The sequence below is a fragment of the Lycorma delicatula genome, chromosome 11 (genome assembly GCF_047948215.1).
Source record: "Lycorma delicatula isolate Av1 chromosome 11, ASM4794821v1, whole genome shotgun sequence".
In the NCBI taxonomy this organism is placed as follows: Eukaryota; Metazoa; Arthropoda; class Insecta; order Hemiptera; family Fulgoridae; genus Lycorma; species Lycorma delicatula.
In genome coordinates this window covers 47,045,294-47,062,862 of record NC_134465.1, presented here as the reverse complement: position 1 = coordinate 47,062,862, position 17,569 = coordinate 47,045,294, and the positions used below count along the sequence as shown (strand labels likewise).

Below are 17,569 nucleotides of genomic sequence, written 5' to 3'. Positions count from 1 at the left end.
ACCACTGCTTTATATAAAATTAAAAGGAAGTGGGTTTCAGCCTAAAAGACTTTTTTGCATACCTTCTATTTGCTTTGAACCTGCAAACTAAGCTGTAAATCTTGGAAAAGATATAAAATAAATTCTCATAAGCCCTGTACAGATCCTCCATCCAGAAAGAAGGAAAATTCTACAATCAATTTTTTTTTTATTTATTATTTTTTTTATTGAATCGCATCACATTGAAAGGAAATATGCCTATCAGCCCCATCAGATCATTGACATAACCTAGATAATGGATCTTCTTTGGATAGTCCCAGTCATATCAGTTCCACACTGATGAAAGTATTATTTGTTCTTTTACAGGCAGAAAGTTAATCCTTTCATTATCCAAATAACTGAATATTCTCATACTCCAGTACAATTTTATGTTATTAGAGGATGAAAAATCTAGAATAATTTAATGGCAATTCCAGTAGACAATCAAATAGGTCTGAATTTTTATTTTTAAGTTATTTTAAGCCTTCTCTGACTTCCAAAAAATAGTGTTCCATTTATTATTAATACATACCATCTCAAGACATTGGCAGGGAAGAACTTAAGAACTGCAAATTCTTAACATGAAAGACTGTGGTTTATTTCCCGAGAATGACCAAGGTTTTTCTTAAGTAATTCATCAGGATTCCAGCACTAGTATTCCATCAGTACTTGAACCGTCTCTAAAAAGTTACACGATTTCTTGTATCACTTTTATTTTGTTCTTTACTCACATGAGTTGTGATTTTGAAGGATTTAAAAACTGGAATCTTTTTTACTGTATAATCAAATGTAATATCCAGTACAGGGTTGTTTAATATTATCGAATAGTATTTGTTTTGAATGGAGGTTGTTATTATTAAGATAATCTACTTTTTAAAGCCTAGAATTCTGTTAACATTTTAGCTTCATAAAAAACTAATGTGAAGTGGAGTTAGGCCCACTGTGTTTCAAGAATGACTGTTAGTGTGGCCCACTGCTTTAGTGGCACTAAATAGAATGACGTAGTAACTAATGATGGAACCTCTTTCTCTGCCATTATACTATTGACCATAGAGACAGAAATATTAAGGACACTGGAGTTTGTATTTCTTCCCTGCATCTCCACCGTCAATATCTGTCCATGCCAACCCACTCACGTTCAAGACTGTGAAGATGGTTTATATTTAACTAACCTTCATACATAAGTTTATAACTGTGAAGTTGCACAAAAATAATAAGTATAAAATTAGATTAATGTTACATATATAGAATTAGATTTTCTTTTTAGATTACTAATATTTATTTTTTATATCAATGGATTTAGTTTATGAATAGCTCTTTTTTATAGATTGTTGATTCATAATTAATAATTAAAATTATTATACCACAATAATTAATATTATTTTTTTTTAGCTTCTAATACTACTTATTTAAATTTAACTACTACTGGATCAACTGAATTTATCGCTAGAGGTGGTGTTGATAAAGCATTTTGGAGTGTAAGAATTGACTCGTATCCCTCTATTAGGAATAGGGATATTATATGGTAAGTTAATTTTATTCATTACTGGTCTTGTCCTTCATCATTTTTTATATATTTCTTCTGTTTATACTTTTTCTCATAAACTATTTTTCTATTTTTTAAAATTTTACTTCCTTTGTTGTTTATGGACATACACAGTCTTTTAATTTCAGTTTCTTTTATTTTTTATAATAATAAAATTCTTTGTTAGATACCATTACTATAATGTTGTGAGAAACCTGCCATGAGACAGTCATTTCAAAATTTGGATTAGTCATTTCCAAACTAAACAGCTATCCCATGATGGCTTGCTAAAAAGAATGACGATTAAACTGGTTCCTTATCATCTTCTTTAATTAACTGAATTTAGAATTGCATATCAGTATGTCATACCAATTGAAATTAAGGTGATATCCATGCCTATGCCTTTATTCTATTCATTTTTAAGACATGATGAACATCATTATTTTCAGAGAAAACCAACTGTGATTAGTGCCTTTTACATATGTTAGAGTCACAGATGAAACTGGGATATTTTATATGTAACAACAAATTAACATTCCCCTTTCTGTGGGAAATAATACATTTATTATAGATATAGTCTCCACTCAACAAAGGAAACTGAAATCTTATTAAATAATTATTAGTCATTTTTATATATTAAAAAATTTAATTGGTTTTCCTTATTTTGAATATATTAGGTGTATCAAAGTAAAATCACAGACAAAAAAAATATATTGGTTAAAATAGTTCAATAAAGCATCACAACCCTACATGTCAGTAGTAGTAACATGTACATGTCAGTAGTAGTAGTAGTAGTAGTAGTTGTGTGTGTGTATGCACATCCATGAGCAAGCACGAACACACACACACACACATGTATTAAACTTATTAAACAAATTTTTTTTAGCCACCGATTAATTTGTTAAAATTGAACTTCAAACTCTACCCCATACAAAAGAAGAAAATAATTCTAACCTAGCACTTACATAGAAAAAGTCCCAAACTTATAGGGGTCTCAGAGATCCCTATAGGGAAGCAACTCAAAAATTTTAAATTGAAAGGGTAGGATTATAACACATCATTTTAAAGGAGCTTTGATAAACAAAAATTTTGGCAAAACAACTTTGAGCTGCTAACCAAAATGGTTTCCATTTAAGGTTTTTCACGTTTAGTTTCAAAAGTAGCCAACAGTCACCCCAAGTAGTGGTCTTGTACTGAGCAATAGATTATTTTAAGATAGGAACATTTGGAAAATGTGGCCTGGCCTTCTACAGAAGTGTTTTTGAAGACAGATTGTTTGTGAACTTCTCGTCTTGTAGAGTGAGAGAATATATAGATGACTAGCATTGTTTTAAGTGCTGTCGTTATGGGCAGAGGGTGAAGTTCTGTCAGTTTCCTTTGCTGTGTGCTCATTGTGGAGAGGAACGGCACAAACAAGAGGATTGTCCCAAGAAGAATGAGGGAACAATTTGTCTCAATTGTAAGAGGATAGTAAAAATTTATCTCTGTGGATAGTAAAAATTGTGGGTCTTACTTGAGAGCTGTCGAGATGTACTTCAATTCATTGAATGGTTAATTTTGAACAGTTGAATGTTCAGGGTGCTTACATTGCACAGATTTAATTAGGTGAGGTTGTAGATCAAAGGAATGTGGATGTTTTCTTCTGCAGCAATCTTATGTTTTAGCAGGTGATCTGCTAGATTTTAGTTAATGACAGAAATTTCTTTGTGGTCCTGCTAGTATGTCCGCTATTCTGTGCAGGAGATGTCTGGATTGTGGCTTTATTGAGCAGGTCTCTGATTTTCACTATGTTGTGAAGCTGGTAATTGGGGATTTATAACTTTATGTTGCAAGTTCGTATTTTCATTTTAGGAATGCTATTAAGCTTTAGATTTAGAGAAGTGGCACAGGATTGTTTGGTTTGTTGGTGGCTGTCCTATTCTTATCAGTGCAAACAATAATGCAGTCTTTATAGTAGCACAGTACTTTGACAAATGAAAAAGGAGAGTTGGTGGAGAGTTTCATTGTACGACATGATCTCAAGGTTTATAATTTTTTGGCTGAGTTGCCAACCTTTTAGGAATAGTGCTTGCTAATATAAGCAAGCATTCATGTACTTAAGTATTAGTGTTGGTACAGTATATTCTCCATATATTGTACAAAAATGTTGATGTAAATATAATAGTTAAAATTTTATAATTTTTATTTCAGGTACGATCGTTCAAACAAAATTATTGATCAGTATAGTGGGAAATATGAAGTTCTTATATATGGTGGTGTACAGTTTACTAAATTAACTGTGCTTCATTTAAGCGTTTTAGATTCTGGAACTTATAGATTAGAAGTAACTAATGGATTTGAACGTCAGTCTGTTAATCTCAGTCTTTTAGTTGAAGGTAAAATAGTTTTATTCTTTTATTAAATATCCTATTTTTCTCTTTATTGTTTATCTATTTTTCATTTTTTTATTTTGGCTTATGGTACAGAATGAAAGTTATATTTTGTGTGAAAGCATATTAAAATAAAAAATACAAGGTTGTTCAAAAAGTAATTTCTGTATTCACTCTACAATTTTTGAATCGCAAACCAAGTTAACATTGTATGCAGAAAAAAATGTGAACTAAAGACTTTTAGATTATCTAATGATAAATTGATAGAGAACCTAATAATAGGTTGAATTAATAGAATAGATAAATAAATTTCGTTTAGTAATTGTGATTTTTTTTATTAGTTGTTGATAGGAGATTAAAAGAGTTTATCGAGATAAAATGAATTAATAAATTGAGGATGATAAGTTTCTTGTGTTTATTGATATTCCAATTTAAAAACTCATCCTGTGGTCGGCAATAAAATATTTCACAAAATTTCAATAAATTTCATAAATATTTTGATATAAGAGGAAAATATTCTATTTTGAAACAGAAAAGATCAAACTTATCAATATTTGAAAAATATACTATCAGTTTGAGAAAACCAATCAAGAATTATAAATATTACTGGCATGAATGCTACAAATTAAAAATTCCTCTCCCTGGTTAAAAAAAAATCCATTGAATCCAATCAAATCTTATTGCAATCTCATTAAATTGTTCAATGTTATAGCCAAATCCTAATCAGTGATTTATCAGTAACATTCAGCTGAATTCAACAGGTTTCTTTAACAGGCAACCAATTTAATCCAACCAAATTTTATTCAAATTAGCTAAATGTCTAGCCAGATCCCATTGAAATTAATTGGATTCAATGGATTTTTTTAAGCAGGGCTGCAAATTTCAAATATGTATCTAACAATTTGCACTATGAATAAATAAGTATTCATGCTGTTAATATATACGTATATTATGGGTGTGTGAGTACTGTTAAGTTTTTGAGTAATTTTCAAGTCGAGTTGCAGTCAAGTATTGTAGAATCGAGTAGAGATGAGTATTCAAAAACAATGTTGCTGAGAAATATTTTTGTACTGTATTCTCCATCACCAATTAATTTTGTGAATAAGATTAAACTATTTCTATTGCAAAAATATTTTCATGTTACATTGAGATTAATTTTATATTGATGATATTGAAAATATCACCAGTTTTTGAATTTCCAATCGAAAAATCATTACTGAATTATTTACTTCAGAAAAACCGCTATGCTCCATATTGCAATATGGAACATGAATAATTGCACATAATGGGTTTTTGAAATAAATAATTCAGCTTTGAACTATTTTGAATGTAGTTTGGGAAAATATTATTAGACTTCATCCGTATCATGCTTATTTTAAAGATAGGTAAAATTCTGAAAATAGTTAGGGTAAATCACTTTTTAAATTGTAGGGGAACCCTGTAATAAATATAACAAATTTTTGTTATTAACGCTATTTATCATTAAATTTAGTTTATTACCTCTTTTGTTATTTTGTCATTTTAGTTTTTTATTTTGCAATGGTTAAAACCATAAACGAGAACAAGTCTCCAAATATGAGAAAATCCCTTACCAAAAATGAATCCATATAAGGTCATCAACTAATGAGGGCACATTCATTTTAATATGTTGCACTGATAACAGCTGGTGTTATTGACACCATATAAGTCATATATTCCTTCACGCCACTTGGCCAAAAATGTTTGATTCATGGTAGCAGATTTGAAATGGATGCTACTTTTTGAACACCATTCATATTTAGTGAACAATAATTGTATTAGTTTAATTATGATTGTACTTTGCTTATTTTCTAGTTAGTTCTGAAACTATGCTTTTTTCTCTCTTTCTTTTGCATGCCTTTTGTGCCATTAGGTGCTGGATTTTTCTCTGAATTTTTTTTTATTCATCCATCATGGATTATTATCTCTATTGCTAGACTGTCAGGTGGAGGGGCTGCCTTTTTGAGATTTCCTGACCTTGCTTTAAGGGATATTTTGGAGCAGCTTCAACAAGATAGATGGATATACTCATTGTTTACTTCCTGAGAAAGTATGCATTTTCACTCATTCAGGTTATTTCTATTCCTTAAGTTGAGAGTAACCCTAACCCTCCTTCTCAACATCTTTATCCACTGACCTAATATCCTGCTATAATCAGTTACATGACCTCTGTCTAGATTGCTCAGCTTAACAGAGTACTAAATATAGGCACCTGAGAGGTTATGAGGACTCTTTTGCCAATTTCTGTTTTATCATGCTGATGAATTGCATCTACACATTGCACTCCCAAAAGCTGGACCCGAAGCCCCCCTAAATCAATTTTCAGGGCCCATTGAACTACATTAATTTTTTTTATAAGGGTTTATTCTTTTGATTTTTAAAGCAGATAAACTATTTCTGTATTGATGTGATTCCACATTTAATTACACCTCTCTAAGCATTCATTAAATCTAAGTTTAAACTTAGATTATTAAAGTAAACTTAGTAAACACAAGTTTACCTTCCCTAGAAATAAAAACTACTGCTAGAAATTATTACAAAATAAGTGTTTGGTCTTTTTTTTTTTGAGTTTACTTTCTGTGTTTTTTTTTTTTGCTGTATTTTTAGGCTCTTAAAAAACTTAATCTCATTAATAAATATAATATTAAAATGCTTAAAGTGTATTCTTATGAATGTATTTTTAAAATAAATAAATAGCTAATTATTATTCTTACTTAATTTTCTCATCTCATTCTAAAATTCAGTATTCACTGTAATTTTTCACTTTCAGGTAAACCTCATGTCGCATTGTCTACTGAAAAGTATTATTCATTGGGTGAAAGTATACCAATTACTTGCAACGTTACAGGTCATCCAGAACCAAAAATAACATGGCATTTTGAACCTTGTCGTCAATTTTCTAAATGCTTAGGTGATTTTATTGAAATTGATGTAAGTACTTTGATAATTATTATATATATAATTCTAAAAACGGCTTACCAATGTATTATTTGATTTCCTCAAACATTTTCGGCTATTCTGCCATCTTCAGGAGAAATTAATAATAATTTAGAATTAAAATATATAAAAAATATAAAATTCACATGATAAATTAGAGACATACCATTTGATCATCATAAGATAAAAATTTTGTAAATGTTAAAGTTAAATTAAAACAATTACATCTGTTATGTAAGAGTATCACAATGTTATGAATAGAATAGAATAGCTGAAAATGTTTGAAGAAATTGAATAATAAAGCTATTTAGTTTAACTGATTTAATATTATATTTATAATAATTATATTTTTCCAGCGGTTTCATGTTTGAAAAACATACTTTGATAATTTTTGACATATTCTTTGATCTGTTATTTGCAATTTATTAACCATAATATATTATACCCTGGAACTATTAAATGTGACTGATATTCAGTTCATGTTGTAAGTTTATTAACTTAGAATATTACAATATTAAACTTACAATATTAAATAGGCATATAATGTGCTTTGAAGTTATTTACAAGACTTATTTTTAAGGTAAAATTGGATTGATAAAATCAAGATAACATGGTGTTAAATATTCTTGCAGTTGTTTAAAATAAACTTATAATGTCAAAGAAGAAAAATTTTATGTACAAGATTAGTTAATAATGCAGTCATAATTTTATAAATTTGACTGGTGATTTTATTGAAGCTAGCAGAAATAATTATGAGGATAATACAGTCAAACTGTATTTAATTTGATTATTGCAATGATATTGCTTTTTTTTATATTGAATTTCATTTACAGTTGATTAGACAAAAATATTCTTAATATCCCTTTTTACATAAAAATTGAAAATTTCCTAAAAATTAATTAACTTGTTTATATTGCACGAAGTTGTATGTTTTATTCAGTAAATTTGCAAAAATACATCCTAATGTAGTTTAAATATAATTTTTTTTAAATGTTTGCATTAAATTCATGAATTATAGTAATTTTTAGAAGACCATGTACATATTTTATTATTTTTAATGAATTTTTAAATGCCATCAATTTTTATGGTTGTTAGACTCCAATGAATAATCAATACCATGCTTAAAATATGCATTCAATACTATTTAACTTCAATTATCAAACCTGTTTATTAAATGTGGCTTTAGCCAATGATATGTCATTGGCTAAAGCCACTCTTTATATTCTATTATAACTGTTTTTATCTCTTTATCAATCATAAAGATTGATAAATCCTTAATCAACAGTTGTTACTCACTGGGTGTTCTAAGTTTTTAGAGGATGTTCTAAGATCATCAAGTTGTAAAGGATGCAGTTTAGTGGGAGCACCACAGCTGTCATTAGGCAGTTATATCAGGAGCCATCAGTGCCATATGACAACCTATACATTAGTCATATGGAATACATTTTACTTTTTCTGGCCTTTCAGTTCAGTTGTTAACCTTTATGTGATGTGTTAGTTCAATATTTAGGGTTGTAAAATTGTTTGTGGTCCCAAAGTTTTTCTGTTATTTTCATAATGGCTGATAGTGAAATCACGGGTCCATCTCAGTCAAAGAAACAACGATTTAATGTTAAAAAGAAATTATCCACAGAAGAACTAAAACATCGAAAATGAGAGTAGGAACAGTGAATTTAGTGTCGAAAGTGACTCTGAATATGAATATTTAGTGACAGTGATGTCGAATCAAGGAATGAAAGTGATTTGAGTGAAGAAGAAAATCTTACTGATATTTAATTGTCTGAACTATATACAGAGAAGCTGAAACCAATGATGATAATATTTAGATAACTGAAAATGACTTTGATACAAATAACCTGTAGCAAAAACCACTCAACCTACAACAAATATCAAAGTGGAAAGTAATGTTGTATGGGTGACTTTTCCACCAGAATTAAAAAAAAATTGATTTTGTTGAAAACCCTGATTTTTGTATTCCCGTTTCAATTAATGGCAAAGCAATTCACTATTTTCAACTACTAGCTGATGATAAATTTTTTAATTTGACTGTGAATGAAATAAATAATTTTGCAGAAGTCTTAGAACAAAAAATTAATCACCTAAATCTCATTTCTCATGAAGACCTGTAACAAAAGACAAATTTTGCGTATTTCTGGGACTTGTTTTACATATGGGGAACACTAAATTGAACAGAATAAAAGATAATTGGTGTATCCATTGTTTAATCACCTATTGGCCTTCTGTAATTATATAGGACGAAATAGATTATGGTAATCATGAGAACTCTTCATTTTTGTCATAATGAACAAGCAGCAGGTAATTGTATTTATAAGATAAACCTTTAATTGATTTTTTGTAATGAAAATATGGCTAATTTATGCTATCCTAAAAAGGAATTATGTATAGACGAGTCTATGGTTTTTGTGGCATGAACGGCTAATTTTTCGACAGTATATTAAGAATAAAAAATATGTATAAGGAATTAAAAATGTGCAAGGGCAGTCCAGAAAGTAACTTAAGTTTGTGCCTAGCATGGAAATGGTTGGGGATAGAGCTGCCATCTTGGCATCAAAACATTACTACACTCAAAACGCATCAAGCTGTCATAGCATGGGGACTGTGATTTTTCTACTTTGTTCATTGTAAATTATTGAAATGTGTGCTTCAATAGAAAACCCCATGAGTTGTGAGGAGCGTTCAGTGATTAGGTTTTTACTGGCAAAAAACCTCAAACCAATTGAAATTCATCTGCAACTTTGTGAGGTGTATGGAAATGAAATAATGAGTGAAGGTTAGTGAGGCAGTGGTGCATTCAGTTTAAAAATGGCTGCAGCAATGTTCATGATGAGGATCGCAATGATCGGCCTAGCCTTGTGACTGATGAACTGATGATGAAAATCAACAATAAAATTTATGAAAATCACCACATTACAGAACTCTTGCTTCATTTCTCTTAAATTTCATGAAGTTTACTGCATGAAATTGTATCGGGGAAGCTTGGTTATCACAAGTTGTGTGCAAAAACTTTAAGGCAGTATATTTCTACAGAGAAGGAATTGAAAAGCTTGTGCATCATTATGATAAGTGCCTCAATTTAAATTGCGACTATGTAGAAAAATAGTTTAAGATTGTCCCTTTCAATTGTATATAATAAAATTTATTTTTTTTATTTGGCTGGTTTTTTATTTCAAAATGTAATTTACTTTCTTTCCTCGTATTGGATAAGTAGTATTTTAAAACCAATAATAATTTTTATAATAAAGTAATTATATTGCACCTAAACTAACATTGATTGCTTAGGGAACCATTAAATCCATTTGGTGTCAAATGGCGTGTGTGGCCCTACAGAACATCCATTCATTCTGGAGGCCAGTGGTGCCAAGAAGGGAGAGGGTCTACATATATGGCTTTATAAGTGATATTAGAGTAAAAATGTTAGTAACCCCCCCCCCTATTTTATCCAAATTATTATTACCACTAAAAAAAATTAAAAATTGGATTTTCAGAAAAATTTGTCAGATCAAGTGGCACTCAACTTGTTAACCTATTTATATCCTTATTGTTGGTCTGATCTACTTAAATTTTACGACTAACCACTCATATAGTACAACTACTGTGTTGAATTTCAAATTTCTACAGTATGCTAACAAAAAGATGAAATCCTAAAATGGCAATGAAAATCTCACTATCTTGTCTCATTAAATTCCAAAATTTAATTGCATCAGTGCCCCATACATAAAAATATTTGAGTCAAATTTCAGTTTTTATTATTCAGGCAGTCTGGAGATATTTATAAAAATTCAAGCCAACATACATACATACATCCTTTTGGAATTTTGTAAGGGTTTTTATATGTTTTTTCTGGTAGAATTTGTCGACACATAAAAACTTGCTAAAAAAAAACCCACATCCAACATTTTGAGCAATTACCATACTTTCTCTTATAGTTATATAGCTGCTACAGCATATGAGTATATACGAAAAAAAAAAAAAAAAAATTAAATAACGAGACTAATGCTGCTACAGAAGAACTGCACATGCGCCAAATTCTTACAACCGACAACTGTGTAGCGTGAAGCCTTCTCTTTCGATTGTTGCCATTCCAGTTTCTGTAGACATATTAGTCTGGCTGTAGCCTTTGTTTGGATAACATTTTTTTTTTGTTTTGCCAAAAAAAGTGTTTTATTAGATCAAAGAATTGTGGTGAAATTTCATATGAAACTTGGAAAAACCGCTACTGAAACTTATCTTTTATTAAAAAAAGTAAATGGCAATGAATGTTTATCATGTGTGCGAGTTTTTGAGTGGTTTAAGCGTTTCCAAGATGGCCGAGAAGACATTGAAGATGATGTTTGCCCGGGTCGCTCTTCCACATCAAAAACGGATAAAAATATTGACAAAATTGGTAATCTGATCCGATTTGATTGTTAGTTAACTACTTATGCTATTTCTGAAACTGTAGGAAATGACAAAGAATGCATAAGGTAAATTTTATGTAACAATTTTAACATGCAAAAAGTGTGCGTGAAAATGGTGCCTAAAATTCTCACAATCGAACAAAAAGAAGCTTGTGCAAATGTTTGTTCTGACTCTTTGAATGCCACTGAAAATGACCCAAACTTCTTGGAAAGAGTGATAACATTTGATGAATCTTGATTTTTCACTTATGATCCAGAAACTAATCGTCAATCCGTGTATTGGAAGGCTCCAACTTCACCGATAGCTAAAAAAGCTCAAATGAGCAAATCAAAATTCAAAGTGATGATTGTTTTTTTCAATATTAATAGGTACCTTAATTGGGTTCCTGTGGTCAAAATATTAATCAGCATTATTACCTTGAAGTCCTTGTTCGACTCTGTGAAAAAATAAGAAAAAAAAACGACGAATTGTGAAAGAACAAGTCACGGATTCTTCATCAGGACAATGTACCAGCTCACACTGCATTGTTTGTCAAGACGTTTCTAGTCAAGTATAACAACCCAGTGTTAGATCATCTAACTTATTCGCCTCACCTGCCACCATATGACTTTTATCTGTTCTCAAGGTCAAATCTGCATTAAAAGGAACAAAATTTCAGATTGTTGAAGCTGTTAGAAAAAAGTGGCATGCGTCATGAAAGAGCTCACAGAAGACTTCCAGCACTGTTTCAAACAATGGAAAACTTGCATGGAGCATTGTAGGGATAGAGGAGGGGTGTTATATTAAAGGATATAATAACTAAATATATGTAAATTTAAGATAAAATATTTTACAGCATTAGTCTCGTTAATTAATGGCCACATCTCGTATAGCTACTACTTAAATAGTAAAAATACGTACAAATTTGATCAGGAGTGATAAGGTCATTTAACATTTTAACATCACCAGTGATGTTAAAATCTTTTTCCTTTTTTGCAAATAATATTATTACTGTATTAATAATATTTGTAAACAATAGTGTTTAATTAAAATTTGTATATTACTGAAAGATTACATCACTTTAAAGTATTTTGAAGGATGTAAGTCAAAGTAATAAATAAATTACAAAATATTATTTTTTAAATAAGACTTTAATCTCTTAATGGATGGCTCTTATTGATGTGTATAAATATTGAATTAGAAATATCTTTTTCTTTTATTTATGTGCATGCTTTCTTTTATTGACCAACCAAACTCCGATGTTTGACATATATAAAAACAATTGAAAATAATAAATAAAAATAAACAGCTCTTGTGAATTATATTTAAAAAATTGGCAACATTGTAAATTTTAATAGTAGTTTTATGACTTCTTTTTATAGAATGATGAGCATTCTGAAAAGCACGCAGGAATTGCTCGTATTGATTCAGTTCTTACTATTAACGCAACTGCTTCTGGTGTTTTAAAGTGTCGAGCATGTAACATTTTGGGATGCACATCTGAAACTGATCATTTTACTGTAACAGGTAAGTACTGGTTTTAAAATGTGTTATTAGATTTAAAGAAAAACAGTTATATCATTTAAGTAATATGAAAGTAAACTCAGATTAATAAAACAATTTTTAAAAATATTATCAAAAAACTATAAATAATTATATTTTTAATAAAATTACCTATTTTAGATACCTAATACATAATCATCACTGATATCAAATTGTCATTTTTTCATAGCTGTTTACTTAAAAATATCCATATTATACTTCTTTATCAGCAGTTTATTTAATCTCTGCTTGACACTTTGTTTTAATTTTTCATCACATCACCAACCATGGATGATATGATGAGTAACATAGATAAACTTACCTATTTGAATTTTTTTAGCAGATAATGCATCACAACTATATAGAATGAGAATGTATGCCATAACATAAAACTAGTTTTTTCTACCATTTTTAACCATTTTAATGAACAATTAATGAAGTTTTAAAACTTTTCGATGTGCATATAAATAATCATAAAGAGATTCGTCAAGTGGCACACTATAACACATATTTTCAATTGGTTGATATTAAATCTTGCAGATGCCAACTTCTGCTCTTTCTCTTGCAGTTCATTACTTAAAAGTAAAGAACTTTAAAAGGACATTAATATTTTTAAAGATTCTCTTTGAATGAATATTGAGTCTTTTTTGTTTTTTTCTCATAATGCATTTATAATTTTAAACTTTGTTAGATCTTTTATTGATTTTATCTGTTATAATTTTGATAATTTGGGTCAAAAATAGCCAAATCAACATTGATAAATGAAAAAATAAAATTTTATAATTTGTACTGTGCTTGCTATTTATTATATATAACATTTTCCAAAATGAAATTAAAATTTTACACAAGTATTATATACTCCATAACTTTACAGTATTTCCTGAAAACTACTCATCTATAATTATGAATTTTCAATTTTTTTAACATTAGCCTTTCAGCTTTAGCCTTTACTTTCAAAAAAAAATTCAAAAATGATCCAAAATGTGAATTTGTTATGAGGTGTGAAAAATGTCTAACTCAATAAAATTATTTTTTTAATAGCAATATTATGAGAAATATAGCTTATTAAAATTTGCATTTGGGTTTTTTCAATTCATACAAGATAAACATTTGGTAATAAATGAAAATATTAGTATTATAAAAGATTTTAATGGAGGAAACAAGAGATAGATATTAAAAATCACGACTGCCAAAAAAAAGCATTGGTGTTTAATATAAGATAATTAAAGAACATACTGGTGACAATTTTATATGTAGTATTTGTACATAATTTTTTTTTAATTTTTAAATGTATTTAAACATATACACACACAGGTGTGTGTATGTGTTTAAATACATATATAGGTGGTGTGTGTGTATATATATATATATATATATATATATATATATATATATATATAATAACAAGACATATTTTACTTAAAAATATTATCCTTATTAATCTCTTGGGTTAACCAACCAACCATACAAACTTATAAATTAAATTCACTACGTTTCACTTAGAATTCTTTAAGCTTCCTCAGGTGACAGTACACATTCACACATACATCGTACAAAATTCTCTTACATACTAACAAATTAACTGGTCTACCCTCCGAGATAACAATATTTTATCTCCACCTTTGTTGTAATTGATCCCCCTACTCGTACATGAGTAGGGGAATCTATTACAACATAATTAATGTTAATGCAACATAATTCATACTCTTATCATTATTATTAGGATGGTTGGCTTATATATTATTAAAGTGTTTATGAATTGTACTTTTAAATATTTTATTTATGATATTTTCCAGATAATTATTATTTATTAATAGATCTTTTACCTTTTTTTTTTATATATATTCCAGTCTATCTTTGGGGTTGTAAATTTTATTACTCTTGTTTACAAGATTCTTGACTATTGATTTTTTATGTGATATTGGTTGTGTTGGTAGAAAATTTATATATCTGCCTGAAGATGATGGTTTTATATACCATTTTGTTGATATTTCCTTTTTGAAATGAGTTATTGTTAAATCCTCATTCAGACAGATCTGCGACATAAGGTATTACCATATGTCGCAAATCTGTCAGAAAAGATTAAAAAATTGCTACAAAAGCATTTCACAATAATGCATCAAAATTACAACCAATCTGGATAATATATTTTCTCAATTAAAATCACCGATAGAAAAAAAAACAACAGGCCAACATAGTACACAGCATTCAGTGTAAAGATTGTAATGCGGTGTTCGTTAGACAAACATCTCAATACCTTAAAAAACTAATAGAAGTCTATAAATATAGAAAAAAGGAAGTGTCAGCACTCACAAAACATACAATATAACATAAACACTTGTTCAATTTCAACAGCATCAAAATATTAGACAAATACAAGTGCATTTAAAAGGATCACTCTAGAAATGATATTCATAAAAAAAATACAAATGATGTCAACAATAGAACGGACATAGCCAGATTAAACAAAATATGGACTAATTTAATTGTAAAAAATCATATTTATATTGCAAATTTAGTTTTAAGGAGAATAATGTTTAATGTTTGTAATTTTTTAGAAAAATATGCGCAGTGTAAAGGTTTCAGTATGCAGGAAATAGCAATCAGGCTATATAAAGAGTTACATATAATTATCTAAATATAAGATGAGTCATGTTTGAGTAGGGGGGGATCTATTACAACTAGGGTGGAGATAAAATATTTTTATCTAGGATGGGTAGACCAGTTAATTTCTTAGTATGTATGAGAATTTTGTATGATGTGAATGATTGTTACATATTCATACTGAGAATTCAGGAAGCTTAAGATAATTCTAAGTAAAGATAATATTTTTAAGTAAAATATGTCTTGTTATATTATATTTAATTCTATCCATTCAAGAGGAAAATAAACTTAAATAAATTATATTTAAGTTAATATTCATATATATATATATCCTACAACACTCACAGTAACATAGGGATTCCAGCGCAAGGACATACATCTGCAATTCAGTTCAGTCATTGAGCTGTTACGGTGGAACATAATACATATACCCTAAATACATTATACTTCTTTTTGGACAAAAAATATTTCAAGAACACATGCAGTTTTATTAAGGTCACTAAAAGAACCAGCAATGCTTCGCTACTGCTAGATTTGAGTATATATATATATATATATATAGAATAAATGAACTGAATTGAAAGTCTGATAAAATATTAACAAAATGAACATTACAGAACTTCACAAAATTTAATCACTCCCAAAAGGGTAAGAGAAAACCCTTTCCCCCTATCATTTTCCCCTTTTTCCATTTTCCCTTTCCCATTTTCATTTTCCATATTACCATTCCCTTACGTCATTTCCCCTTTCCTTTTCCCATTTCTCCTTTTCACCCCCCTTTCCATTTCTTTCCCCCATTTCTCTTTCCTTTATTTTTCCTATCTTCCTTCCCTTTTATTTTTTCTCCTTTTCCTTTTCTGTTTCCTTTTCCCATTATCCATTTTTCCTTTTCTCAGTTTTCCCCTTTTTACCTTTTTACCTTCTTTCCTTTTTTGATTTTTATCTTTTCTGATTTTTCCCTCTTTCCCTTTCTCTCTTATTCCCCACACATAAATTGGTCCAGCAGTATTTTAGTCTATAGCAGACACACATATTGGAAACATTGAAATGGAATAGTAAAATATTTAGTATAGTGTGTGTTGCTTTTACGTCCAACAGGTAGCGCTGTTTTTCAAAAAAAGCATGTTTTTACCTGTTATAGGTGTGACATCTTAGGTATATAAATAGTCGGTATATAAAAACACGCACATATTCAAATGCCAGTATTGTATCAAAATTTCAAAGCAATCGGTGAAGAACTTTTGGAGATTTAAGATATTGAACAAATGAACATTTACATTTTTATTTATATAGATTTACATAAACAAAAATATACAGATCACACTAATAAATGACACCTTTCCATAAGTAAAAGATGCCTTACACAAGGTGCTCACATCACCTCACCACTCTAGCATCATACACAGTCCTCATGGGAGCCCATTATTATTAAAAAAAATTTTTTCTTAATTTATTTAATATTATTTTATTTAATGTATATTTAATTCTATTATATTTGTAATATTGTTCATTAGGTTGGTTCGAATCTTTCAGTTCAACAATAATGAGGCTCACATATATATATATATATATATATATATATATATATATATATATATATATATATTTAAATAGCATATGACATGCTTGGTAATGTAAGGATTCCAATGCTGAGTCATACATCTAAATCAGTTCAGCTGTTAAGCTGCTATGGTGGAACAAACATAATACATACGTACACCCGAAATACATAACTACTTTTCGGGCAGTCATGTATTTATCATCAGTCTTTCTCAAAATAAAACTAATATTGATTTTTTTAGCAGTTATAGTATAATATATACAATAATATATGTTAAATCATTCAAATAATTGCTTTTTCACTTTTTTGGATTCAGAGGACAATGAAATGTCAAGAAAAAATGAGTGTAAATTCTGTTCATTCAATCATGCATATGTGAGAGGGAATTTTTGATATTATATTATTCTTATTTTTACAGATATTGACAATGGTTTTGGAATAATTGGTCCAAAAAAAATAGTTGCTGGAGATAGTGCTAGTTTAATTTGCAGAGCCTCAATAATTGATTTCAATTCACATTTTGATTGGGAATTTCCAGATGCTTCCAATAAACAAGGTAGGTCATATTTTTTTTTTTAATTTGAGCTTATAGTACTA

General features: G+C 29.0%; 1 protein-coding gene across 1 annotated transcript in view; it reads left to right on the top strand.

Moving 5' to 3' along the window:
- Positions 1-17,569, top strand: part of LOC142332042 (vascular endothelial growth factor receptor kdr-like) — a 199,377-nt gene that overhangs the window by 139,678 nt on the left and 42,130 nt on the right. Inside the window, exons 8-12 of the mRNA XM_075378146.1 lie at positions 1,411-1,543; positions 3,734-3,918; positions 6,701-6,861; positions 12,648-12,792; positions 17,391-17,528. Coding sequence (XP_075234261.1) covers positions 1,411-1,543; positions 3,734-3,918; positions 6,701-6,861; positions 12,648-12,792; positions 17,391-17,528 — 762 coding nt within the window. The remainder of the gene's footprint in view (positions 1-1,410; positions 1,544-3,733; positions 3,919-6,700; positions 6,862-12,647; positions 12,793-17,390; positions 17,529-17,569) is intronic.